A 25485-nucleotide genomic window follows, 5' to 3' on the forward strand; every position below is an offset into this window, starting at 1 on the left:
GGCAGGGGACCTCCCTAAGGCCCCACCTAAAAGTGCTCTAAAAAATGAAGTCTATTTTTTAAAAGTGCTCAAGCCAAAAGAAGGCAGAAAAAGAGGAAAAGGGGAAACAAAGAAAGATGGGACAAACGGAAACCAAATAGCAAGACGATAGATTTAAATGTAACCTTACCAGTGATCACATTACAATAGTTATAAACACCTCTTTTAAAAGGCAGAGATTGTACGCTTGGGTGAAAAACAAAGATCGAACTATACGCTATGTAAAATAAACACACCTTAAATATAAGAGCTAGAAGTAAAGGGATGCTAAACGCAATGGGGTAGCCTGGATTGGGCTCTGGAACATGAAGGAGAAAGGCACATAAAGGGGAAAGTGGTGAAATTCAAATAAGGTCTGCAGTTAACAGTAGTGTGCCAGTGTTGGTGTCTTAGTTTTAACAAACATACTACAGCATTGGGGGAAACTGGGTGTAAGGTAGGCAGGACTTTGAATTATCTTTGCAACATTTTTGTAAGCCTAAAATTACTCTAAAACAAAAAGTTTAATTAAAAAACAAGTAAAAGGATGGAAAAAAAGATCAACTGTGCTAACAGTAACAAAATGACACGCAGTTATCTACAGAAAAGTTTTTAATAACAGAAAATGGGAAGGAAATCGCCGCATCTTGAATACCACCTGCCATAACTACAGTGACCGGCGCGTGAACTGGACCGGATAATTTTCTCAATCAGAGCCCTGGGTGGAAACAGCTGGCATACTCAAAAGATTAGTTGCAAGGAGTTCAAAGAAGGGCCTTTTTAACTTGGGATGGTCCCAATTCCTCAGCCGGACATCGATGGCCTTTCAGGATCTGCTACCTGCCCACCTCCACAGATCTATCTCTTGACGCCAGGACCCCGCATACTTCTGTTCTGCCACAGCCACCTGACCCCCGCCGTCTCCCCAAGGTACGCTCGTTTCCCGCCTCTGTGTGTTAGTACACGCCATTCCCTCTGCCAGGTACGCCATTCCAGTTTTATTTACTAGGGAAGCTCCCCTTTCCGGCTGGAGGCTGTTCTCATGTTCTCTTGCCTTCTTTGGGTCCATCATTCTCTTCCCTCGTCTTCCACATCACTACACGATGGGTAGTCTTAGAACTCTCATCACACCAATTTGTGTCTAGGAATAGTAATGGCTAGCACCAACTGAACCTAAACAAGGATGCGTGGAAGGGCGCGGAACCTGCGAACGAGGCCGCGCGTGTCCCCTCGGGACCACCGTCCCCACCCCGGCTTCCGGCTTGCATTAAGAACGCCCACCGAGTGGTTGCGTAGGCGGAAGGGGGGGGCTCAAATCACGCTCGTGGCGTCTATTGGCTGCCTGGGGACGAGGGAGGCGGGGCGAGGCGTTCGCGTGACGTCAAGACGCCACGATCCGGGCGTCGAAGCCCAAGGAAGACAAGAGCCAGCCGGGTGGGGAGCAGTCTCGCGGCCGTGTTGCTATCATTTGGAGCCGCCGCTGACAAGTCCCAGGGGCATACGGACGAGGTGGGTGTACCGAGCGGCGGCGGGCGGGCGGGCGCAGGCGGCGTTTCCATTTGGCCTTACGCCCCGCGGGCCCCGAGGCCTCGGCGGCGGTCGCACCAACGGACGCCGCGCGCGAGCGACGACAGGGTGTGGAGGAGCCCGGGCTACTGGGCCTGCGCAAGAGTTGTGGGGAAGTGCGGCTGCGCACCCTGGCGCCTGCGCCGTCGGCCTCTGCACCCGCGCGCTCGGAATTCTTGGGCCCAGAGCACCCCTCTCTTCAACCCCAGTTGACCCGGCAGTTCCTTCGGGAGGACCACGTTGACCCTGGCGACGGGCGGCCGTTGCGCTGTCTTCTTCCCCCCCCCCACCCGGGGACGTGGTGCGCACGCGCGGCTTGGCCGGGGCGGTGGCTCCGGGGCCAGTGGCGAGGATCCAGGCGAGCTCTTCCCCCACCCGGAGCCCTCTTGTGCCTTCCCCGGGCCTGCGGGACGGCCAGGTGCCCCCTTGCCTCCGGTTCTCGCCCCAGCCCAGAAACCTCCTCCTTCCAGGCTCCCCCAGACCTTACGCCCACTTTTCTTCCTGTCCCGGGGCTCCACCCACTATCCCCACTCGTGATCCCACCACCTCCCTGCCCCCAACCCTTCCGCCCAGTTCCGTTCGGTCTCTTTTTTATGGCTTGTCTTCTCTAGGTTTTTTTTTCAAGTTCCAGACTCCTGTTCTTACATCTCCACTTCTTGTAGGATTTTCGGGTTCTCCAGCGGGACTCGCCTTTGAGCACCCCCATACTTCTCAGTTCCTCCCTCAAGTCTAGGCCCCCCAATTCTTGCCCTCAGGACATGCCTTCATGTTCTTGCCGTCCTGTCCTCTCCACCCCACTCCAAGTCCCTAAAGATGTTTTGGAGCTCTTTGGGCGTCCCCAAAGCTTTCTCACCAGACCCCCAGCCAAGGGGCTCGCCTCTTCTTTTCTCCCAGGTCTACTCCTGCTTCTAGGAACCTCCCGTGTACGGTTTTCTCTATCCTTAGGGGCCGTCTTTTAAGAGCTTTTTAAGAACTCATTTCACTCCTGGGGCTCCTCTCTGGCACCCCAGCTTCTTCCTGCTCCAGGAGTAGCTTCCAGAAACGGGCTTTTCCTCCCAGACTTCTTCATTGTCCAGTGTTCTCTTTTCTCAAGGCTTCCTCGAATGCTTCCCTCTCTACAGACTTCCTCTCGGGGGTCTTTCCAGGTCTTGCAGCCTCTGGAGGCTCACTTAGCTCTTGCTCCTTAGAGCTTCTCAGAAGCCGCCTTCCTCCCTGCTCCTGGTCTGAGGTCCCGTCCCTGCTCTCTGCCCCTGCCCCTGTCCCGGGGTTTCCCTCGACCCCTTCCCTTTTGCGATCCTTCTCCCTCTCTTTGGGAAACTCGTTTGCACTCTTCCCTGTTTTCAAATCCCTTGTTTCCCACCGAGAGCACTGCAGAGGGGCCGGGGTCTTTCCCTCAGGCTGTAGCCCTTTAATTGCACACCCAGAATTCTCTTCAGATTGTTTACCCCTTGGCTCTTTCTTTCTCAGCCTTCCTTTTCTGTCTGGCTTCTCGTGAGCCCATTTGCTTCTCTTCCCTATTTGTTGACATGTTTCTTGCTCCTTCTGGAGTCTCCCTAATTCGTTCTTTTTCTTGCAGACAGTGAAAAAGCAGTCTGGCTCCCGAGGTCCACCCCGTACACCCCAGGGTCCAGATGGCGGCCAACGTGGGTGATCAGCGTAGCACGGATTGGTTAGTGAGGCTAGAGGGACGGGTCGGAGGGGAGGGCAAGAGGAAGCAAGACCCAGTGTTGTCTTCCGGATGGGCCCTCACACAGCATGGGGGGACATGATACCACAGCCCCTGGGGTAGGGATGGGGCCGAGGCACTCCCTTGAGCGTTCACCTTTCACAGTGCAGTGCTTGCTTCACAGAAGTGTGATGATTCATTCCGTGGACTGTGATTAAGAGGCAGCCTCCAACACTTAATACTCGTTTATTTTTTCAATTCCTCGTTTTTTCCAAAACAGTGTGATGACTCTGACTGAGGTGGTATCAGACAGAATTTGTGGTTTCATAAAGCATTTAGATCTGCTAGGCATCAGGTCTTGTTTTAAGTCTTGTGGTTACTGGTAATCCTTTTGTTTGATTTTTAACACCTGTATGTAGCAGGCATCTGGAAAAGTACCTTAGGTAGGTAATCGCATCTGTCGCTCACTGAAGACTGTGAAGCAGAAACTGGCTGTCAGTGTGTCACAGATTAGAAAATTGAGGCTCTGGGATTCAAGCCCTGGTGTTTGCCTGCTTCCATCCTGCCCACCGTCTGCAGTGGGAGAATGGGCTGACTCGATGTCCCCTTTCTGCAGGTCCTCTCAGTACAGCATGGTGGCCGGGGCAGGCAGAGAGAGCGGCATGGAGACCCCCATGCACGAGAACCCCGAGTGGGAGAAGGCCCGCCAGGCCCTGGCCAGCATCAGCAAAGCAGGAGCTGCCGGCAGCTCCGCCAAGGCCAGCAGCAGCGGGCCCGTGGCCAGTGCACAGGTGAGCAGCATCCCCGGAGGACCTGCATCCCCTGAGCGGGCGCGGGGCACACGCCACACACTTGGTGTCCTCTCGTATCACCAGGGCAGGGTGCTCTGAGGACATCCTGGGAGCTCTTGAGTAGTGAGTCTAGGGCACCATGTGGTCGTTGTCCCTGGGAATCCAGCCTGAGGAGGGAGGGGTGCTCGTGTCCGGTGGTAGAGGTGGTGGCTCTCTGTGGAGAGATGTGGACCCAGTTCTGTCCCTTGGCAGTTAACCACCAGTGAACAGACCTGCCCTGGTGGGGCCCTGGGCTCCTGCTTCCAGCACTGATGGCACGTGGTTCTCTCCCCCCACAGTACGTGTCACAGGCAGAAGCCTCGGCTCTGCAGCAGCAGCAGTATTACCAGTGGTACCAGCAGTACAACTATGCCTATCCGTACAGCTACTATTACCCTGTGGTGAGCGCCCGCCCAGCCCGGCAGGGGCAGGCGGTGGAGGGGCGGGGGTGGGATCAGTCGGGCAGGGTCTAGGGGCAGTGGGTGGATTGACCACAGCAGTGACAGCTGCTGGAAAACCCTCCCTGAGCTCATGGTCCACAAGGTAAATGCCCAGGTCCTTCGGTGGCCACCCACGCTGCCCTCCCTGTGCCCACGTTGCCACAGAGACTCCCCCCTCAGCACACACCAAGTCCACTCCCGCCTCAGCCCTTTCCTTGCGTGCCGACACTCGCTGTGCCCTCGCCTAGCAGAGGGCTGCCCGAGAGCGCCTTCGGAGTGTGCTTCCTGGGACAGGCTTTACTTAGAGTGGCATTCCCACTGCTCCCCCTGCCACTCGGCTTCCCTGCTTGGCTTTTTTTGTGTGTTTACTGGCTGGCTGTGTTGGGTGTTTACTGTGGCGTGTATTTTGAGTGCAAAGTTTATTTTGTCTTTGCTTTTCATTGTATTGTAGTGTTTAGATGGGTTGGTACTCAATAAATAGTTGTTTGTTGAAGAGAGTGGAATGTGGGACACATGGAGGTGATCATTTTATTTGGTAATTTTTCAGCATGAGGGAGTTGGGCGCTTCTATGCAGTGGAGAGAGGGAGGGTGAGAGATCAGTAAAGGATCCCAAACTGAGCAGCTGGGAGAGAGGGGCGGGTCTAGGCCTCCAGGGAAGGAATCAGCCCGCTGCTAACCCTTCCCTCCTGTGCCCTCTCCAGAGCATGTACCAGAGCTATGGCTCCCCCTCCCAGTACGGGATGGCCAGCTCCTACGGCTCAGCTGCACCGCAGCAGCCGTCTGCAGCGCAGCACCAAGGGACTCTGAACCAGGTAACGCCCTACCCCGCCCTGGCTCACGTCCACGGGGTGTGGTGGGCCAGCAGCGGGGACACCTGCGTTATTTAAGCTGCTCCTGCCCAGCAGTTGCTGATCTGAGGACGAGGAAGGCACAGCTTAGTTTTTGAAACCAGGGTGGGTGTAGGGTTTGGGCACGGCCAGGGGGCTGAGGTGTTGGGGTGACGGTGGGAGCACTTTGTGGCGTGGCAGCCCCTCCTGTGCTTTCCCCTCAGCACGTGCCCACACGCATACAGTCTCTCTCTCACACGCACACATACACACTCTAGCCTTGCACTTCACGGGCAGCTGGGAGGCGCGGTGGAGCTCGTGCTGGGGAGGTATGCAGACCTGGGTGTGAATCCCAGCGCCCCGGTGGCCAAACTACAAGTCACGCTCTCTCTGTGCCTCAGGCGGTGCTGTCCGGCGGGGGGCGGGGGAAGGATCTCGGCTTTATCGCGGGGCTCCCGCAAGTGTGTGCCACGCGTGTGTCTTGACGGGCACGTGACACGTGCTCAGACAGTGACTGCTGGGGCGGGGGTGCCGTCGGGGGCGGACGCTGGTGTTTTAAATGCCAGCCACCGCCGCTGCTCAACAGTGGGAGCCGTGGGAGAGTAGCGTGGTGCCTGAGCTGCTGGGCCATGGGAGGGGCGGGGTGGCTGTCGTCGCCGAAGCCCCCGCCTCGAGAGGCGCTCTGCGGGTGCGGGTGGTCCGGCCGCGGAGCTGAGAGCTGAGGTGGCCGAGGACCCCGCGCGAGGGTCAGCCTGGGGCACCCGCTCCCGCCTCAGCGGCCGCTCCGCCCACAGCCCCCGGTCCCGGGCATGGACGAAGGCCTGTCCTACCAGGCGCCCCCTCAGCAGCTGCCAGCGGCCCAGCCCCCTCAGCCCTCCAACCCCCAGCGGGGGGCTCACCCTTTGAGCAGCGGCCCGCAGCCCGGGACGGCCCCTGCCACGCAGCACAGCCAAGCAGGATCTGCCTCGGGCCAGGCCTACGGGCAGCATGGCTACAGTGAGCCTGCCAAGCCCAAGAAGGGCCAGCAGCTGTGGAACCGCATGAAGCGTGAGTGGCCTTGGGCCATGGAGGGGAGGGGGCCTCACAGGACTCCTGGCGCGAGGCACGTGGGGTGCTCGGACCTTGGTTCCGCTCTTGGGACCTCCCGGGGCCGTGCATGGGGCTGCTCGGAATGGGCGCCCTTCTCTGGAGCTCACCGCTCCTGCCCTGGGGGTGGGGGTGGGGGCGGGGCCGCCCACGTGGGCCAGGGAGCGGGGGACTCACCCCAACTTTCGCTGCCCTCACAGCGGCCCCGGGGACTGGTGGGCTCAAGTTCAACATTCAGAAGCGGCCTTTCGCTGTCACAAGCCAGAGCTTTGGCTCCACCACGGAGGGCCAGCACGGCAGCTTCGGCCCCCAGCCCAACTCCGAGAAGGCCCAGAACCACAGGTGACGGCCACCTCCTTGCCCGGCCCCAGCCCCTGGGCACCGTGCTCAGCATCTGCACGTGGCCCACCGGCACGGCCTGCTCCTTAGAAAGCAGAGCGCGCCCCCTGCCCCACGGGCTCGCCCTGAGCGCCCGCCCCGGGGGGCGGTGATGACGGCCCCGCCTGGGTCGTGGGGTGCCGCTCCCCAACCGTCTGCACCTGCCCTCCCTCCACCAGGGGGAGCCTGTCCGGGAAGCCCGACGACTGGCCGCAGGACATGAAGGAGTACGTGGAGCGGTGCTTCACCGCCTGCGAGTCGGAGGAGGACAAGGACCGCACGGAGAAGGTGCTCAAGGAGGTGCTGCAGGCGAGGCTCCAGGACGGCTCGGCCTACACCATCGACTGGAGCCGGGAGCCCCTGCCAGGGTGCGTGGCGCCGGGGGGTGCTTGGGAGGTGCCTGGTGCTGCAGTTGGAGACTTGCTGTCCTGGGTGCCCGGGGCCCTGAAGAGAAGGAGCCAGAGGATGGGGTCCTGGGGGCGGGAGGCAGCCAGGCTGGGGCCGAGGCCCAGGAGCTGCCGGGGTTGGAGTCCCCGGGGTGAGAGCGAGGAGGCGGGAGGTGTGCTACTCAGCGGCTGCCAGCAGCCTCTAGACACACAAAACCTTGGGATTGTCTCCCACCTGAGCGTCGCGTTAGTCGAGTTGCCTGGGTAAGTGCCCTTCCTTCTGAGCTCGTGTGTCCAGGGGCGGGTGGCAGGCGTTGGGGATGTCGGGGTGCCGAGTGGTGATGCCCTCCCCTGCTATATCCCCAGGCTGACTCGGGAGCCTGTGGCTGAGAGCCCCAAGAAGAAGCGGTGGGAGGCCCCTAGCAGCCTCCACCCTCCCCGGGGGGCAGGCTCAGCGACCAGGGGCGGGGGTGCCCAGTCCCAGCGAGGGACACCCGGGGCTGGGGGTGCTGGCCGAGCCCGGGGCAGCAGCTTCGCCAAGTTCGGCAACCGCAATGTCTTCATGAAGGACCACAGCTCCTCCTCCAGCACCGATTCGCGCTCCCGCTCCTCTTCCCGCTCCCCGACCCGCCACTTCCGCCGCAGGTGCGAAGGGGGGGGGGGGGCAGGGGGCGGGGGGAGGAGCCGTTTCAGGCCTTACCTTTGTGCTCCTCCGCGCAGTGACTCGCACTCGGATTCCGACAGCTCCTACTCAGGGAATGAGTGTCACCCTGTGGGTCGCAGGAACCCACCCCCCAAGGGCCGGGGAGGCCGGGGGGCCCACATGGACCGGGGCCGAGGCAGGGCGCAGCGTGGGAAGAGGTGAGGCTTTGGGGGGCTCCTGGGAGGGGGAGGGCTGTGTCTGGGCAGCAGTGGAGAGGCAGGGGGTGGCGCCACGCCTGCCCCCTCAGGGCCCCCTCTTCCCTCCCTCCCCAGGCACGACCTAGCCTCCACCAAGCGCAGCCGCAAGAAGATGGCGGCCCTGGAGTGTGAGGATCCCGAGCGCGAGCTGAAGAAGCAGAAACGGGCGGCGCGCTTCCAGCACGGACATTCCCGCCGCCTGCGCCTGGAGCCCCTGGTGCTGCAGATGGGCAGCCTGGAGAGCGGCGGGGCCGACCCTGACTGGCATGAGCTGCAGATCGTGGGCACCTGCCCTGACATCACCAAGCACTACCTGCGTCTCACCTGCGCCCCCGACCCGTCCACCGTGCGCCCCGTGGCGGTAAGTGCCCCCTGGCGGTGAGGGCAGGTCCTCCGTGTGAGGCCAGGGCTGGCCCCAGGCCTCCGGGGCCAACGCTGCGAGGATGGCAGGGGCAACATGGGAGGAGGGGGTGGGGTGGGCAGGGGTCTGGCTCGGGGAAGACCCTGACCTGCCTCTGCACAGGGGGCCTGTGGTTGACTGGGCCCTGGAGGCCTGAGGCACCGAGAGGTGAACTGGACCCAGAGCTTGTGCTTCGGAGCCGAGTCCGGGGCCCGTGGCCTCGTCGGAACGCTGGGCCGGCCTCTGAGCCTCCGTCTCCTGCTTAGGAGACCAGGAGAAGGAAGCCGATGTCCCCGGCCAGTGCCTGTGAGACACCGGGACATCCATGTCCCGACGTCCCCTGAGGCCCGAGCTGGGAGCGGGGCTGACATGTCCTCCCGGGGCACATGCGCGGCCTGTGCTGACGCGGGAGACTGTGTGCACGCTTTTACCCTTTCAGGTTCTACTCCCTTTAATGTCGGGATCAAGCCACTGGGTGGGTTTAATGTTGCAGCCCCCGCTTTAGGACCCCGAGTTTGTGGAACTGTGGCAGGTTTTAGCACATCCTTGCTCTCCCTGCTCAGGTCACGCTGAGCCACAGTTCACCTCCTTCCCAGGTTCTGAAGAAGTCGCTGTGCATGGTCAAGTCCCACTGGAAGGAGAAGCAGGACTACGCCTTCGCCTGCGAGCAGATGAAGTCCATCCGGCAGGATCTGACGGTGAGGCGGGGGCCGGGGAGGGGGCCACACTGCTGGCCCCGCCCTGCTCCGCTGTGACATCCGCTCTCCCGCTGCCCAGGTGCAAGGTGTGCGCACCGAGTTCACGGTGGAGGTGTACGAGACCCACGCCCGCATCGCCTTGGAGAAGGTGAGGGGCTGACGGGATTCCCTCGGCTTCCCTCGCCCCTCCCATCCTGGCCTCACTCTGCTCCTTCCTCCGTGCCCCCCAGGGTGACCACGAAGAGTTCAACCAGTGCCAGACGCAGCTCAAGTCACTGTATGCTGAGAACCTGCCCGGCAACGTGGGCGAGTTCACTGCCTACCGCATTCTCTACTACATCTTCACCAAGAACTCAGGAGGTGAGGCGCCGCCCTGCGGAGCCGGGCAGCCACGGGCCCCCAGGGCCCGGCCCCGCTCACCGCCTGTCTCCGGCCGCAGACATCACCACGGAGCTGGCGTACCTGACGCGGGAGCTGAAGGCGGACCCTTGTGTGGCCCACGCCTTGGCGCTCAGGGCCGCCTGGGCCCTGGGCAACTACCACCGCTTCTTCCGGCTCTACTCGCACGCGCCCTGTATGTCTGGCTACCTCGTGGACAAGTTTGCAGACCGGGAGCGCAAGGCCGCCCTCAAGGCAATGATCAAAACGTATGTGCAGCTGAGCTCTCCCCGGCCCTCTGCTCTGCGGCCTCACCGCCGCCCCCGCCACCGTCCGCACCCCCGGCTGCCCCGGTCTCCCTCCCTCGGCTCCTGGTCTTCTCCCCTTCTCTCCTCTCCACACTCGGCCCTCTCCTCTGGTCCCTCCACGTTCCAGCGCACGCACGGCGGGCCCTCCTCCGTCCTGTCTCTCACTGCTCCGGGCGCCCCTCCGCCTTCTGCTCGCATCACCCTGGACCCCACCTGCTCTTGCTCCGGCTCCCCTTCCTCCAAGGCCTCCGCCCACCTTCTTCAGTGCCCCTGCGGGGGGCGCCCGGCGAAGGCGGCCCTGCCCTGAGCAGCCGCAGTCTCAGGGACGAGGCCCCGCTCCCACTCGAGCTGTTTTGAGGGACCAGGTGTGAGGCAGGGCAAGCTAGGCCGGGACGGGACCCAAGGAGCGCGCCCCGTGCTCACGTGCTCAGTCAGGCGGGAGACGCCCTCCTGCGATGGCAGGACACCTTGCGTTGTCACAACCGGGGGTCCTCCTGGTCTCTGCTGGTGGAGGCCAGGGGTGCTGCTCAGCGCCCTGCAGTGCACAGGGCGCCCCCAGCTGGGTCACCTGGCCGCAGTGTCTGTCTTGCTGAGGCTGGGAAGCCCTGGTCAGAGGACGCGGGGCCTTGAGTGCCACGTCAGTTTGTTGGGAGCCGTGGGGGTGGTTTGCAGCTGGGGAGGGACCCTTACCCTGCAGGTTAGGAGACTCCTAGGATCCAGTTTGGGTCAAGCAGCTATGAGGGCAAGGTGCGGGCCGGGGCAGGGGCCGTGAGGAGAGAGAGGAGGGAGTGGGGCAGACACGGAGGCGGCGGGGCCGCAGGACCTGCTCTCTAAGCCAGGAGGGGCGAGGAGGCCGTGTACCTGAAGGACCCTGGGCTCCCCAGTGTGTGCTCCGCGGCCGCACAGGCTCTTCCCCCTGCGGTTTTCGGGCTTCTGCGCCACCCCCGGGCTGCAGCCGGGCAGGCCACTGTCTCCTCCTCAGCACTTGCCGTTTCTGCCTCAGCCTGTGTGTGCTTGGCCAGTGGGAGGGCTCTGGCCTGTCGTTGGCCTCACGGTCTTGTGTCCCCCTGCTCTGGAGGGTGGCGCGGCTTCTCTCTGGCTCGCTGGGCCGGGGCCAGCCCCGCGTTGGGGGGGCAGCAGGCTCTCCTGTGCCCTGCCCCCCAGGGACTTCCAGGGCTCTGAGGAAGTGGGGGCTTCAGGCAGGACTGGTTTGAGCGTTTTCTGCCACTTAACTTACTTCCTAGGTGACAGTGGCCAAGTGGCTCTGCCGCTGCGCTGTCCTCGGTGTGTGTCTGTAAAGGGTAGGGTGACAGCTTCCAGGAGGGAGCTCAGCGAGCTCGCGGGGCGGTACTTAGAAGAGCACAGGCCAAGCCGCCTCTTAGCACTCGGACCCAGCTCAGGGCAAGTGGGAGGGGTGGGGCTCCCTGCGCCGGGCCCCGTGGGCCCTCTCCTGAGGGGCCGCTCAGGCCCGCCGGCAGAGGAGCCAGCTGGGCCCGTCCCTCCTGCCCCCTCTCCTCCCATGCCCCGCGCAGGTAAGTGAGGGGGAGGGGGGGCACAGCCGGGGGTCGGGGCCCCCCCCACCCCGGGCCCCCCCGAGCCCCTGAGGGGGGAGGCCGGGGCTGGGGAGGGGCCGGCAGGTGACATGCTGAGGAAACCTTTGGGTGCCCGAAAGGGGGGCGCCCACTCCCTGCGCGTGGGGCCCTCCCGTGCCCGCCCCCCGCCTCATCGCGTTCTCCTCTTGTCTCCGTAGCTTCCGCCCTGCGCTGCCAGTCTCCTACCTGCAGGCCGAGCTGGCCTTCGAGGGCGAGGCCGCCTGCCGGGCCTTCCTGGAGCCCCTGGGCCTGGCCTACACGGGCCCGGACAACTCCAGCGTCGACTGCCGCCTCAGCCTGGCGCAGCTGCCGGCCTTCTGAGCACCAGTGCCGCCGGGGGGGCGGGGGGCAGGGCTGCAGCCCCCCCAGCGCCACCTCGGCGGGTTTTGTTTTTGAGCCGCGGACTTGGGTTGTAAATTAATTTGCGGGGAGTGGGCTCCAGGAAGAGCCACCAGCCCGGCCCCCATTTTCCCACCGGGGAGTCTGTACAGAGATTTTTCTACATTTTTATTTTTGCCTCTGAGGGATGGGATTGGGGGCGGGGGGACAGCGGAGGGTTGGGGGCATGGTCTGTAGTAGGGTCGTCTGTGTCCACCTTGCACCTCCACTAATGCTGTCTCAGTGTTTTTTCTCTCTCTCTCTCGAGCTTGTACTCCGATAGCGACCCGGCACCCTGGCCCATCCCATGCCGGGGGGGCCAGTGGAAGAAGACAGGCCGCTCCGCCCGTGCCCGCCTGCGGCAGGGGCACCAGCACACCAGCCCACTGCCCGCCGCCTCATCTGCCTCACCACAGACTCTTGTTGCCCAGCCCTCCGGGGCCTCAGTGTTTGGGGCGAGGGGAGCCGCGTAGAGACTGTGCCCTGCCCGTGGCCCCCGACCCCAGAAACGCCAACGCCTCGCCCCCGCCAGATCCACACTGCCAGCCTGCACTGAGGACTCCGGAGGCCACCGCGGGACCTCGACGGCCGGGCCGCCTCGTCTGCAGTTGTATTAAGTTGTCTCCGTGTCCCTTCCCCCCTCCACCCCAATGTTTCTTCTGGTTTTTCCCCCTTTTCCCTCCCGCCGCCTCCTGCTCCCGCTCTCCCTTGGTTCAGCACAGGTAAAACGGTTACCCTCCCTCCCCGCCTCATGGATCACCAGCTCACGTCATGTTTCCTTCTCTTTTCTTTTTGTGTGTGTTTATTTAAGTTATTTTTTCTTCCTCCCCTTTTCTTTTCCGTCCTCCCTCCCTCTTCTGCCATGTAACTGGAGGATGTGCAATGAGTTTGCAAACAGCTGGACTGTCAGGCTGCTTTTTTTCCAGATGTTCCTCCTTTGCCTCCCCTCCCCCTCCTCTCCCCCTCCCCTTTCCTTCCTTCATTCTTTCCTTGGAACACTGAGCACCATTTGGAAGCTTGAGAGAAACCAAAATTAAAGAGAGAGAAAGAGAGAACACGGGTGCACGCTTTGTCCTTCTGCCCCGGGCCAGAGTTCCTCTGGGGGTCTGGGTCCTGGCCTTTCTTTCTTTTGGCGTTGAGATACCAGGGGGATCTCCGCCACGGCCTGGTAGGTGCCCCCTGACCTCCCCACGCGGCACAGCCAGAGTTCCCCCAGAGGTTGGCTCCCCAGCTCCTGCTTTGGGCTGAACCCAGGCTTGGGGAGGCCGACTTGGGAACCCTGGGGCACCTTGGCCAGGGTGAGGTGGGGGTGTAGCCCCCTGCAGGGCTGCAGCACTCTCAGCCCCTCAGCCTCCAGCCTCTGGCTGAGCGCTTGGGCCATGTTCTCCAAAGGGGGGTCGGGGGGAGCACAGAGCACACGAGAGCCCAGGAACACGAGGCGCCTAAACCTCAGCCTCAGAGGGACCTGAAGCCCGGGGTCCGAGAGCACGCCTCTGAGTGCGTCGACCGCAGCCGCCATCTCCCCGGGGCCCGCCAGCCTCAGCAGGGCCACTGTCAGGTGCAGGGCCTGAGCAGGCACTATGAACGCCGCGCAAGCTGGTGCATTTCGTACCAGTTCTGCTTGGACCTTGGCCACCCCGGCCTGCAGCTCAGCCTCTGTCACCATGAGGGCCACGAAGTGCGTGGGGCGGGGCTGGCGAGGGCCCACGGCCCCGGCTGCTCCACCGTCCACGGGCCAGACCCCGGGAACCCAGTCCACTTCCGTCTTAGACAGGCCTTCCGAGGGCCTTCCCGGGGCTACCACAGCCGGCAGCTCCCCACCCGGGGGCTCCAGGTCCCTGGCAGCGGCGGCGGCTGGCTTCAGCGCCCTTTTTGGCTGCATCCACGGGGAACCTTGGCCTCCAGGGCCGCCCAACTCCCGCTCCTGGATCCTCGATACCGTCCCCGCCAACGCCAGGCGCCCAGCTTCGGGGCCTCCGCCATCCGGGGCCAAGGCGGCCCGGAGTCCCGTCCAAGCTGGCTGTACGCGCCCTCCCGCACCGGTGCCAAGACGGGTCGCAGCTACGCCGTCCAGTGCGCCTCCGGCCCCGGCCGTGTCCCCACCGCTGAGCGCACCTCCGGCACCGTACGCGTCCTCGCCGTCACTCTCGTCCCCGGTCCCGGTCCCATGCACCTCCCCGCCCCTGTCTCCGCCGTCGTGCGCGCCCCCGGTCCCGTGCGCGTCCACGCCGTCGCTCTCACCTCCGGCATCGTGCACGTGCTCGCCGTCGCTCGCATGCCCGGTCTGGTGCGCGTCCTCGCCGTCGCCCTCCTCTCCGACACCGTGCGCGTCCCCGCCGTCGAGCGCGTCCAGGATGGTGGACCCGCGGCCCGCAGCCAAGCCCGAGCCGAAGACGAGGTCCGTACGCGAGGCGCGGTCCCACACCAGACGGCCGCGGAAGCGGAAGTAGCGCACCCGGTGCTGCGGCACGGCCAGAACGCCCGGCCCGAGCGCCGCCAGAGGCTCGTCCCAGCAGAAGGCAAGGAAGGGCTTTTCGCGCGCGCCCAGGAAGCGGTCGACGTAGCCCACGGAGAAGTCGGCCGGGTCGAGGCGCGGGTCCCAGCGGATGCGCTGGATGACAGCCGCAGCCGTGCGCAGCGGCGGCTTCTTGGCTTTGGCCTCTGCTTCGGGCTCGCTTCTAGGCTGCGGCGGCGGCGCCGGCGCCCGCGCCCCGGGGTGGGGCTGGCGGCAGCGGGCACCGAAGCGGCAGCGACCCTCCAGGAAGAAGCGGCAGGCCGGCGGCGGCGCGGGTTCCGCGCCGGGGGGCCCCACGGGCGGCTCCGGCCCTCCGGCCGCCGCCATGGGAGTCGGGTGCGGCTGGCGCGCTCGCCCCGCTCAGGCCGTTCCGCACCTGGGTCAGTCCTGCCGGCTCGGGCGCCAGGCACCGCTGTGACGTCACGGGCGAGGTTCAGGCCCCGCCCCGACCTGGAAAGCACCTCGCGCGTCAGACGGCCCTCCGCGGTGCCCTGGGGGCGCCTGACCCTTGCAGCCAAGCGGTTTTTATCTGTGGCCCCCGACCCCAACCCAATAATTTACATATGAGGCCCCGCCCCCACACTCCAAATACCTTACAGGTGCGGCCCCGCCTCTTCTGGCCCCTTAGCGAGCTTGGCTCCGCTCCCTAATGATTTACAAGTGCGGCCCCGCCACTCTTGCTCCTTAGAGAAGCTGGCCCCGTCCCTAGTCCAGTGCTTTAACTCTCCTGGTCCCTGACGAGCCTGGCTTGCACACCCCGCATGCCTAATGATTTGCATGTGCTGTCACGCCCCTCCGGGCACTCGTTGGGCCGCGCCCTCCGCGGGACAACCGGACGCCTGTAGGCTCAGAACGAACTTCGTAGCACGGATTTGGGACGCAACTGTTGCCCTCGGGATGACACATCTTTGGGGCGTCCCTTTTCTACGGGGACCACGCCTCTTCCCGGCCACTTTTCCTGTGCGGCCGCTCCCAGGGTAAAGGACAGCTCGCCGGGGCTGGGTCCACTGGAGACGCGGAGCTCACGGGGTCACAGCCGTCGGCCGGCCCGAGGGAGCGAGTCAGACCGGGCCCGGGGCCGCGTCCGGCAGGCGGCGGCGGCGCGCAGCCAACACTGCTGAAAAAACCAGGCTCTGGGAGCGGCCACTTCGGGACCCCGCCCCTGGGAGGGGCACGGCCCAGCCACGCCCCTGGCTCTCTTAAAGGGGCCGCATCTCACTACATCAGGTTAATCCTGAGACCTCCACCCACCTGGCTGGGACCGGAACCCCACGTGACACACCTAGCTCTTAAAGGCGCCAGGACCCCATCACCCCTCCCCGTCCCCCCTTCCCACATGCAAAGTAAACAGACAAAACCCGGGGCACAGACCTTGTCGGTTTATGTATAAAGAAGTGGGGAGCTGGACGGTAAGGGCGCAGGGAATGGGGGTGCCTACAGGCCGATGACGTCGTCCAGCTCGAGATCCGCGTTGGGGAGGCAACGGGCCCTAGGGTGCTGCGCCCCGGGGCCGGGGTCCACGTCGGGCTTGGCGGCGGCGGCGCCCGGACGTTCCGCGTCCATGACGCCCAGCACTGCGTCCAGCATGGAGGGGCCCAAATCCAGGTGGAAGGACAGCAGCGGGTCGGCGGGCGCTGGCGCGCGGAGGGCGGGCGGCGGCGGCTGCGGCACGGCGGGCGGCGACGCGGAGCGCGGGGCCCCCGCGGGCGGCGGCCGGGGCTCAGGGGGCGGCCCGCCACCGTGGCGGCTCAGGAACGAAGTGTCTCCGAAGGCGTCGCCGCCGCGCCCCACGTGCAGAGTGTGCCGGAAGTCGCCGAGCGGCGCGGAGATGGACAGAGCGCCGCGCTCCGGCCGCTTCTTGGGCTGCGCGGGGCCCAGCTGCTTCAGGACCGGCATCTGTGGGATAGGGACGGGTTAGCACGGCCTCCCCCGGGAGGACGCTACCGAGGCCTTCCGTGTTCCCAGCCCTGGGCGTAGCACACCGTTCAGAGGATGCTCTCCATAAGTACAGGATGATGGTGGTGGGATTACTCCCATTTTACAAGTGGGGAAACTGAGGCTTCCAGAGGTCCGAGGTCACAGCTGCTTGATTCAAATCTCAGACTCAAATTTAGGTCTGCCCATATGTTAATTCCACTAAGAACTAACCTTTGAGCTTTTTATAGGTCAGAGAACAAGCAACATGCTTCACCAAGCCTTTTGGACTGCTCCCCAAACTTGACAGAAACTCCAGCTTAAACACAGGGCCATGCACTGTGAAGACAGGGCGGACTCTGTCCTTTAGGTGCCACAGACACAGTGCCCAGGGCCCGCCACACTTCTAGAGGCCTGCACACGTTTAAACGTTTTATTATTATTTTTTTGAACCTCTTGTCCTTTATTGAGGCCACTGGTCCCCAGGTCCCGCAGGGCCGGGACACAGGCCCAGGTCTTCCTCTCCAGCCCCGCCGCCTTTGGGGCCTGCAGAGCCCACAAAACTCCGGGGAGCGCAGATGAGACCCTCCCCCTCAACACATGGTGTACAGAAGCCCCTTCCCAGACGGGGCTGCCGTGTTTTATTTTAAAAGGTCTGGATTATGTTTGTCTTTATACCAATGCAGTCGTAAAATATAATTATGATATATATATATATATACATATATATATATATATATATGATTATCTCTATGAAAGCTTTGCCTAGAACACATAAAAGTCATCATGTAGGCTGGCCTGAGGACTGTAATTTGGGAGATTTAGGGTGGGCCTGGGAAATCTATATATTTGCACAGCATTTTATAATTTGAATTATCTGGTTTTGAAAGAAACATGTAAGTCTTACTTCTTGGAAAACAAGAGTAACAATAATAATCATGCAAATTTTCCTATGTTAAAACATGGCAAGAATGGCATAAATTCCAAACTGGCAGCTCATGAACTGTAAACTAGGTGCCCTGCAGCTACATGACTGCATCAGACTCGATGGTAAATAGATATGCCTGCCAACCTTTGCCCATATCCTGGAACTTGGCTGTTTCTATGGAACTTCTGGGAGGGACTTTGATGACCTTGTACTTTTGTTTTAACAGTCACTGTTATTATAATAATAACAATTAAAAAAAAAAACCTTTCCATTTGAATTGAAGCCCCACCCTTTGCCAACTGTATGAATTGGGATAAATTATGTGATTGCTCTCTGTTTGTTTTCTATCTGGAAAATGGATAAAATAACACTACCTTCCTTGCAGGACACAGAAATATTCAGTCAAAGAAAACTATATTTTTAACAGTTCCAGCCAATTGATAGTGTTAGTGCTGGGGAGGGGCATGTGTTCCCAAACAAAACTGTGAAACAAAATTTAGATCAAATCCTACGAAGCAGGCAAAGCAGCCAGCCTTGTCCTTTCAGGGACCAGCAAAATGGAAAAGATCAGTGATAACGTGGAGAAAAATTAAAGCCAAAAGGATTTGAAATAATTATAGATGGATATGTTCTGAGAGCTGCCTTCTCCCCTACCCAAAGCACGGGCGCGTGTGCGCGCGACACACACACACACACACACACACACACACACACACACACACACACACACACTTTAGAGTTACTTCTCTGGAAAAAACAGTCTTGAGTTACCACCTCTGTCGTGTTTCTCAGACTTCCCTGACCTCAACCTAGATGAATAAATATATTTTATTGCAATCTGGCACACAGTCACCATTCCTTCCCCACCCACGACCACACCCCCCCCTACATAAGGGAAACAAACATTTTGTGAATTGAGACCTACTCTTATCTCATGCTAGGCACTCAGTTTCAATTCTATTTTATTATTTATTTAATAAATAAATAAATAAATGCCTGCATGATGCATTTACCCTGCACCATGCAGGATCTTAGTTCCCCGGCCAGGGATCGAACCCACACTCCCACACTGCCCACCCCCACCCCCCCGGAGTGGAAGCACGGAGTCTTAACCACTGGACTGCCAGAGAACTCCCTATTTTTCTTTTTTGTTTGTTTTGTTTGTTTGTTTGTTTGTTTTGCGGTACGCGGGCCTCTCACTGTTGTGGCCTCTCCCGTTGCGGAGCGCAGGCTCCGGACGTGCAGGTTCAGCGGCCATGGCTCACGGGGCCCAGCCGCTCCGCGGCATATGGGATCCTCCCAGACTGGGGCACGAACCCGTGTGCCCTGCATCGGCAGGCAGACTCTCAACCACTGCGCCACCAGGGAAGCCCCCCTATTTTACTTTTTTAATGCTGACCTCTGCTCATTAATGAATCTCAATCCACAGTTTAAAAAAAAAAAAAAATCCTGTCTCAGAGCTAGCAGCACCCCTTATCCCTGGGCAGTGATTCATAGTTCAAAAGAGCAGAACTCAGAAAGCCAACTACCCAGACTTGGATCTGACTGTGCCCACTGCTGTGTAACTTTGGGCAAATTACTTAACCTTTCTGACCTCACTTCCTCATCTCAAAAATGGAATGACACTCATATAATAATTCAGTCTCTTTGCAAGAATTGGGGAGATGTTGCCCATGGAAAGTCTTAGCACAGTAGCCAGCGCACAGCAAATGCTCAATAAATGCTCAGTGGGGTCCTACTTTGGATCATTCTCCCCTGTCCCAGAGAAGGAAACAGATGCTCAGAGATGGTACATGACTTGCCCAAGGTCACAAAGCCAGCTCTGTGGGACTCCAGAGCCCAGAGTTACTGCTTCCACTGCCTGCTGTCCCTTGAACTGGCTCCTCCCTGGACGGCTCTCAGCTATTGCCTCTTCTCCCTGCCCACCCCCTACCTTGCCCCTCATCCCATCCTCCTATCACCCTACAAGGTGACATCACTGACACTTTCCAGCGCTTAGCAGCATATTAAGATCTTGGTTTCTGACACCAAACACAACAGGTTTGCCATTGCCTTTCTATGGGACCCGGAACTAACTTCCTCAGCCTTAAGCCTTAGTTTACTCCTCTGAAAAACGGGAAATCAGAATGCCTGTTTGCAAGGGGTTGTCGTAGAGTATACGCATGATGCTGACATTTTATTTCCCGAGGACTTATTCTGGGCCAGGCAGGGGTCTAAGTGCTTCACACAAATGAATGAACTCATTTAATCCTTGGAACAACCCAGTGAGGGGAGACCGTTGTTATTTTGTCCCTTTTACAGACGTGGGTGGCACCCGAGGCACAGAGAGGTGAAGTAACTTGCCCTGGATCACACAGTAGCAAATGTTGGGGGCTGAATTTGGAACCCAGGCAGATGAACTCCGGAGTCAAAGGATGATATGATACTGCTCACAGCCCCCAAAGGATAGGGTGTGCAGACCCATGGAAAAAATAAGGTTTTGATATCAAGGCCAGGGATTTCCTACACCCTTGACTGTTTGTTTGTTTGCTTTGCTTTTTTCTTTTTCCCATTCTAGATAAGAACAATGAGTTCAAAATTTTTTTTTTTTTTTTTTTTTGTGGTACGCGGGCCTCTCACTGTTGTGGCCTCTCCCGTTGTGGAGCACAGGCTCCGGACGCGCAGGCTCAGCGGCCACGGCTCACGGATCTTCCTGGACCGGGGAACGAACCCGCGTCCCCTGCATCGGCAGGCGGACTCTCAACCACTGCGCCACCAGGGAAGCCCCAAAATTATTTTTGAAAGCTACCACTTCTCGCTAGTTCTGAGACCTCAGGGGCCAGTCACTCCACTTCTCCGAGCCTCCGTGTCCCCTTGAACAGAAGGCTCTATCTCCCTTGCTGTGTGCTTGATGCAATGAGGTCATACTCGGAAAAAGGCCGTCACAGGCCCAAGCTCTGTACAGAGGGGCTGCTGTTATGACAATCTTAAAGCAGGCAGAGGGCAGGAGCCAGGATGGGACCCTGGGACGCGGCGATCGCGCGCGCTCGCTAAGCCACCTTCCTCCCGCCTCCACCCGCCCCCTCTCTTTCCGGGCCGAGGCTCCAGCTGCAGCGGTGGGGGGCACAGCTGGCTCACCTCTGCCCTCTCCGGGCCCCAGCCCCGCCAAGAGGAAATAACAACCCACTGCAAATCCGGCCCGACTGGTTCTCAGCCCTTTGGGAGAGGCAACAAGGAGGGTGGGACCCAGACGGGGCAGGGGGACCCGCGATTGGGAGCCCCCGACCCCCTCGGGGCTCCAGTGCGCGCTTCCTGAGGCCACGTGGCTGCGGCCCAGGATTTCAGCGGCCGCGGCCGCCGTCCTTTTGGCCAGCTGTCCGGTTCCCCTCCAGACCTGACCGGGGACCCTGGGCCACCACTGCCCCGTACCTCGTGGTCCCCGCTGAACCAGGCAGGCAAGCTCTCAGGCTCCGGCTCAAGCTGGGAACCCCGTCTTCTTGGTTCAGAGCCCGCCTCCGCCTCCCAGTCCCAGGCCCGCGCTTGCTCCCTTCTTCCTCCGGGCGGGATCTCACCTGGCAAAGGAAGTGTCATGCGGAACCTGGAGGGGCATCCAGGACCCAGGCGGCCGGGCCCAGGGTGCCACCTCCTTCTCTCTTAGGTTCCGTTAGTCCTGGCTCCTAGCTCTTGATCCTTAGCCTCAGGAGTCCAGGCCCCCAGGCCCTCCCCGCCTCAGACCCAGGGATCCAGGCCCCCAGGCCCTCCCCACCTCAGACCCAGGGGTCCAGGCCCCCGGCCCCTCCCCGCTCAGACCCAGGGGTCCAGGCCCCCGGCCCCTCCTCCCTCAGACCCAGGGGTCCCGGCCCCCAGGCCCTCCCCCCCTCAGACCCAGGGGTCCAGGCCCCCGGCCCCTCCCCGCTCAGACCCAGGGGTCTGAGCCCCAACCCGGGCAGACCCTGGCATGGAGTCCCTTCTTTACCTGCACCGAGATCTGAAGTGTCAGCCCCTCTCGGGGGCCATGGTAGGAGCCCAAAGGGGCGCAGAGTCACGCCCAATCCAGCTCAGTCTGTCTGGGGCAGAGAGGGTTAAGGCGTAGGTCCCTCCCAGCCTTCCTTATCCCCCAAAAGTTTGCCTCTTGGATTTAAAGGACTAGGAAGCAGCGGTGGAAAAGCTGAGGCCCCTCCGGGCTGAGTGTGGGCCGGGGGAGGAGGCTGGCACTGAGTGTGCGCCCGCCCGAGAACTCGGCAGACGGGGTGGGGGATGGGTGGATGGACAGGGCGGCCCCCAGCTCGGCCCCTCCCCCTGCCAGCCTGGAATTTCCTGAAACTGGGGAAGTCTGGCTGTGTAGAATAATTTCTTCCAGATTGCAGCTGTTGAGGGAGTATGTGTGGGCTTGAAAGAGAGAGAGAGAGACAGACGAGGTCAGGCAGTGAGACCAGCAGAAGGATGGATGTGACCTCGGAGGGGCAGCTCTCACCCTGCTTTGGAGAGTTCCCTGGATGAATATCCCTGCCTGGAGCTACTCGTCCACAGAAAGGTCATTACATCACCGAGTGCCAGTGCCTAGCGGCGACAAGAAGAGTCAGATGTGGGTGTGAGGAAGATCCCTCAGCGGCCAGTGTGCCAGAGGGCCTGACCTGGGGGAGGTAGAGGCCCCGGGGAGGAGGCTGGCTCCGCTGTGCGCTGGGGCTGGGATGCTGGGGCCGGAGAGGGAGAGAGTTAGTTTCATAGATAACAAGGAGGTGTGGCTTGACCTGAATCTTGAAGGAGTGGGAGTTTACGGGGCTGGGGACAGGAGGGGGGATATTCAGAGCAGGCTGGGCCGCCAGGTGGAGCAGAGGGCACTAAAGTGCCAGCTGGAGTTTGGTTTGCCGGGAGAGGTCAGTTCGAAAGCCACGGGGAGCCTACGCCTTGTCCTTTGTCCTGGGCAGGGTGCTGAGCAGGAAGAACGGGGTCAGATCCAGGTGGTAGAGGGTCCCCTCCACCACCCAGGAGGCGGAAGGAATGGAAGGGGGCTGGGACTCACACCCAAGGCAAAATTGAAGGTGGGGGTGGGGGAGTGGTCACCTGAACCTCGGTAACCGAGACAAATGTTTAAATAACAGAGACAAAAAGTGACAGCAATCCGGGGACTTCCCTGGCTGTCCAGTGGTTAAGACTCTATGCTTCCACTGCAGGGGGCACAGGTTCGATCCCTGGTCTAGGATCTAAGATCCTGCATGCCACGTGGCATGGCCACTAAATAAATAAAAGTTTTAATTATTTTCTATTGACGTTAGCTTCACCTAACATAAAATGACTCATTTTAAAGTGGTATTTAGGGGACTTCCCTGGTGGCACAGTGGTTAGGAATCCACCTGCCATGGGTTCGAGCCCTGGTCCGGGAAGATTCCCGCATGCCGCGGAGCGTCTAAGCCCGTGCACCACAATACTGAGCCTGAGCTCTAGAGCCCGCGTGCCTAGAGCCCGAGCTGCTCAACAAGAGAAGCCACTGCAATGAGAAGCCCTCGCACCTCAACGAAGAGTGGCCGCTGCTCGCCGCAGCTAGAGAAAGCCCGTGCGCAGCAACAAAGACCCAACGCAGCCAAAAATTAAAAAAAAAAATAAATAAATAATAAAGTGGCATTTAGTACATTCACAATGTTGTGCAACCATCACCTCTATCTAGTCCCAAAACGCTTTCATCACGTCAAAAACAAAAACAAAACAAGAAACTCTTGTACCTGTTAAGCTGTCAGCTGGGGGCTGGTCTGCTCCAAGAGGCTGCCTGCATCCTTCTGGTGTTTTCCCTGTGTCTGTCCTCTGGCAACGGTAAGTTGAGCCCCTCTTATGCTTCAGGTGTCCCTGATTTGCAGGCCTGCCCCATCGCCCTCTTCCCTCCAGCCAGAAAAGGTCCTCTGCTTTTAGGGCTCATGTGATTCGGCTCGGCCCACCTGGAAAATACAGGCATTATACATACATCACCACCGGTAATGGATATGTATTAGTATATTACTTGGTAATCAGTACAAGTTAATACAGAAGTATACATAATTTATGTCAAGGAACTGGAGTTTGCAATGCTAAGGACTGGCAAGCCTGAATTCCATAAGGCAGACTGGAAACTCTCAGTCAGGCTAGGAGCTGATGCCTCGGTCTTCGTTTCTGGTTTGGTTGTTGTTTTGAGCCCCGCCGCGTAACATGCAGGATCGTAGTTCCCCAACCAGGGATCAAACCTACGCCCCCTGCATTGGGAAGGCAGAGTCTTAACCACTGGACCGCCAGGGAAGTCCCTGATGCTGCGGTCTTTAAGGCAGAATTTCTTCCCCATTTTACAGTGAAGGCCTTTCAACTGATTGGGTGAGGCCCACCCACATTCTCGAGGGCCATCTCCTTTACCTAGAGTCAGCTGGGTATAGATGTTAGTCACACCTACATAACGCCTCCCCAGCCATACCTGGGTTAGTGTTTGGTTGAACAACCGGGTACTACAGCCTGGCCAAGCGGACAAGTAAAATGAACCATCATGCCAGGATAATCTCCCCGTCTTAAGGTTCCTAACTTTAATCTTGTGTGCAAAGTCCCTTTGCTACATGATACGACATATTCATAGGTTTCAGGGATTCATGCCTGGATATCTTTAGAGGTGCATTCTGTCTACCCCAAGGACCCTCAGAGGGCAGATCCCGGGGGATGGTGGCGTGGCCACCAAGCTGGAGAGCCTGGGAGGAGGAACAGGTATACAAGAGATACTAGAGGCCATGCCCAGAAGAGAGGAAAGCAGGATCGGCTGCACGGGCAAGCGACCTGTGCAGTCACGGGGGTCGCCATGCGTAGAAGGGCCCTCTGCACTTGGTTTCAGGGTTTGCTCTGTCTTCACATTATTAATCATTCTGAACAAGGGACCCCACATTTTCATTTGCAGTGCACCCCGCAAATTAGGTAGCTGGTTCTGGACTGAAGTGCGGGAAGAGCAGGGTTCTGGGATGCAGCAGCTGAGAAGGGTGACATTGAGAGATAAGAAAAGGGGAAGGAACTTGGGCCAGGGCTGGGCAGCAGCCAGAGAAAGAGAAGGAGGAGGAGACAGATGGGCTGCAGAAGCCCTGGAAGGACGCACAGGTCCCCTCTCTGCAGTCCCAGTCTGATTTAAAAAAAAAAAAAAAAAAAAAACCCCTGGGGTTTAATAGCAAGCCAGAGGCGGCCAGAGTGAGAACTGCCCATGCGGGCTGGGCGGGCGTAAGCCAGATTGTGGCTGGGGAGGCAAGGGACAGAGTGAGGAGGTGAAAAAGTGCACAAGCCAGAGGCGGCCAGAGTGAGAACTGCCCATGCGGGCTGGGCGGGCGTAAGCCAGATTGTGGCTGGGGAGGCAAGGGACAGAGTGAGGAGGTGAAAAAGTGCAGAGGACTTGGGAGTCCGCTGTGAAAGAAAGGAGAGCAAGACAGGACGGATATCTGGAGGGAGGCGTACGGGCCAGAGAAGGAGTTTTGTTTCTTTGCTTGGTTTGGATACATTTCCTGCTATTTTGTTTCTTTTTTTTTTTTTTTGCTGTACGCGGGCCTCTCACTGCTGTGGCCTCTCCCGCTGCGGAGCACAGGCTCCGGACGCGCAGGCTCAGCGGCCATGGCTCACGGGCCCAGCCGCTCCGCGGCATGTGGGATCTTCCCGGACCGGGGCGCGAACCCGCGTCCCCTGCATCGACAGGCGGACTCCCAACCACTGCGCCACCAGGGAAGCCCTTTTGTTTCTTTTTTGAAAAAGTAATTTTTAGTTACATAAAGATATCCTCCTTATAAAGAGAGAGAGGAAAATAACCCTAACTAATAAGGTTGTTGTTTTTTTTTTTACATAGACATTTTTTTAACATCTTTATTGGAGTATAATTGGTTACAATGGTGTGTTAGTTTCTGCTTTATAACAAAGTGAATCAGCTCTACATATACATATATCCCCATATCCCCACCCTCTTGCGTCTCCCTCCCTCCCACCCTCCCTATCCCACCCCTCCAGGTGGTCACAAAGCACCGAGCTGATCTCCCTGTGCTATGCGGCTGCTTCCCACTAGCTCTCTATTTTACATTTGGTAGTGTATATGTGTCCGTGCCACTCTCTCACTTTGTCCCAGCTTCCCCTTCCCCTTCTCCGTGTCCTCAAGTCCATTCTCTAGTAGGTCTGTGTCTTTATTCCCGTCCTGCCCCTAGGTTCTTCATGAACATTTTTTTAAATTTTAGATTCCATATAAATATGTTTTAGCATACGGTATTTGTTTTTCTCTTTCTGACTTACTTTTGATGACCTTGTCCAATCCAAGCCCCATGAAATTA

The 25485-nt window shown here is 59.8% G+C and overlaps 3 protein-coding genes across 3 annotated transcripts; 1 reads left to right on the forward strand and 2 right to left on the reverse strand.

The window, feature by feature from the left end:
• The first annotated feature begins 3215 nt into the window (after positions 1 to 3215).
• LENG8 (leukocyte receptor cluster member 8) lies at positions 3216 to 11795 on the forward strand. The gene is made up of 15 exons (XM_007468035.1): positions 3216 to 3253; positions 3867 to 4041; positions 4380 to 4481; positions 5223 to 5333; positions 6143 to 6395; positions 6635 to 6775; positions 6976 to 7180; positions 7565 to 7843; positions 7919 to 8059; positions 8174 to 8459; positions 9095 to 9196; positions 9276 to 9344; positions 9427 to 9556; positions 9636 to 9843; positions 11633 to 11795. Exons 1-15 carry the CDS (start codon positions 3216 to 3218, stop codon positions 11793 to 11795), a joined length of 2403 nt encoding a protein of 800 aa, XP_007468097.1.
• A 500-nt stretch (positions 11796 to 12295) lies between these two features.
• LENG9 (leukocyte receptor cluster member 9) lies at positions 12296 to 14694 on the reverse strand. Its single transcript, XM_007468052.1, has 2 exons — positions 12997 to 14694; positions 12296 to 12454 (listed from the first exon to the last, which is right to left on the reverse strand). The coding sequence occupies exons 1-2, from the start codon at positions 14692 to 14694 to the stop codon at positions 12296 to 12298; spliced, it is 1857 nt and encodes a 618-aa protein (XP_007468114.1).
• Positions 14695 to 15801: 1107 nt separating this feature from the next.
• Positions 15802 to 16263, reverse strand: CDC42EP5 (CDC42 effector protein 5). Its single transcript, XM_007468036.1, has one exon. It carries the CDS (start codon positions 16261 to 16263, stop codon positions 15802 to 15804), a length of 462 nt encoding a protein of 153 aa, XP_007468098.1.
• Positions 16264 to 25485: the final 9222 nt, after the last annotated feature.

The sequence above is a fragment of the Lipotes vexillifer genome, unplaced genomic scaffold, assembly GCF_000442215.2.
Source record: "Lipotes vexillifer unplaced genomic scaffold, Lipotes_vexillifer_v1.1 scaffold1223, whole genome shotgun sequence".
NCBI lineage: Eukaryota > Metazoa > Chordata > Mammalia > Artiodactyla > Lipotidae > Lipotes > Lipotes vexillifer.

Excerpts from the sequence above, each read along its gene's own strand:
- LENG8 (XM_007468035.1), top strand. The coding sequence starts at position 3,216 with ATGGCGGCCAACGTGGGTGATCAGCGTAGCACGGATTG. Across the intron at positions 7,844-7,918 it reads ACCCGCCACTTCCGCCGCAG|TGACTCGCACTCGGATTCCG; the intron begins GTGCGAAGGGGG and ends TCCTCCGCGCAG. Across the intron at positions 9,557-9,635 it reads CTTCACCAAGAACTCAGGAG|ACATCACCACGGAGCTGGCG; the intron begins GTGAGGCGCCGC and ends CTCCGGCCGCAG.
- LENG9 (XM_007468052.1), bottom strand. The coding sequence starts at position 14,694 with ATGGCGGCGGCCGGAGGGCCGGAGCCGCCCGTGGGGCCCCCCGGCGCG. Across the intron at positions 12,455-12,996 it reads CCGTGGCGGAGATCCCCCTG|ACGAGGCGGCCCGGCCGTCG; the intron begins GTATCTCAACGC and ends ATACAACTGCAG.
- CDC42EP5 (XM_007468036.1), bottom strand. The coding sequence starts at position 16,263 with ATGCCGGTCCTGAAGCAGCTGGGCCCCGCGCAGCCCAAGAAGCGGCCG.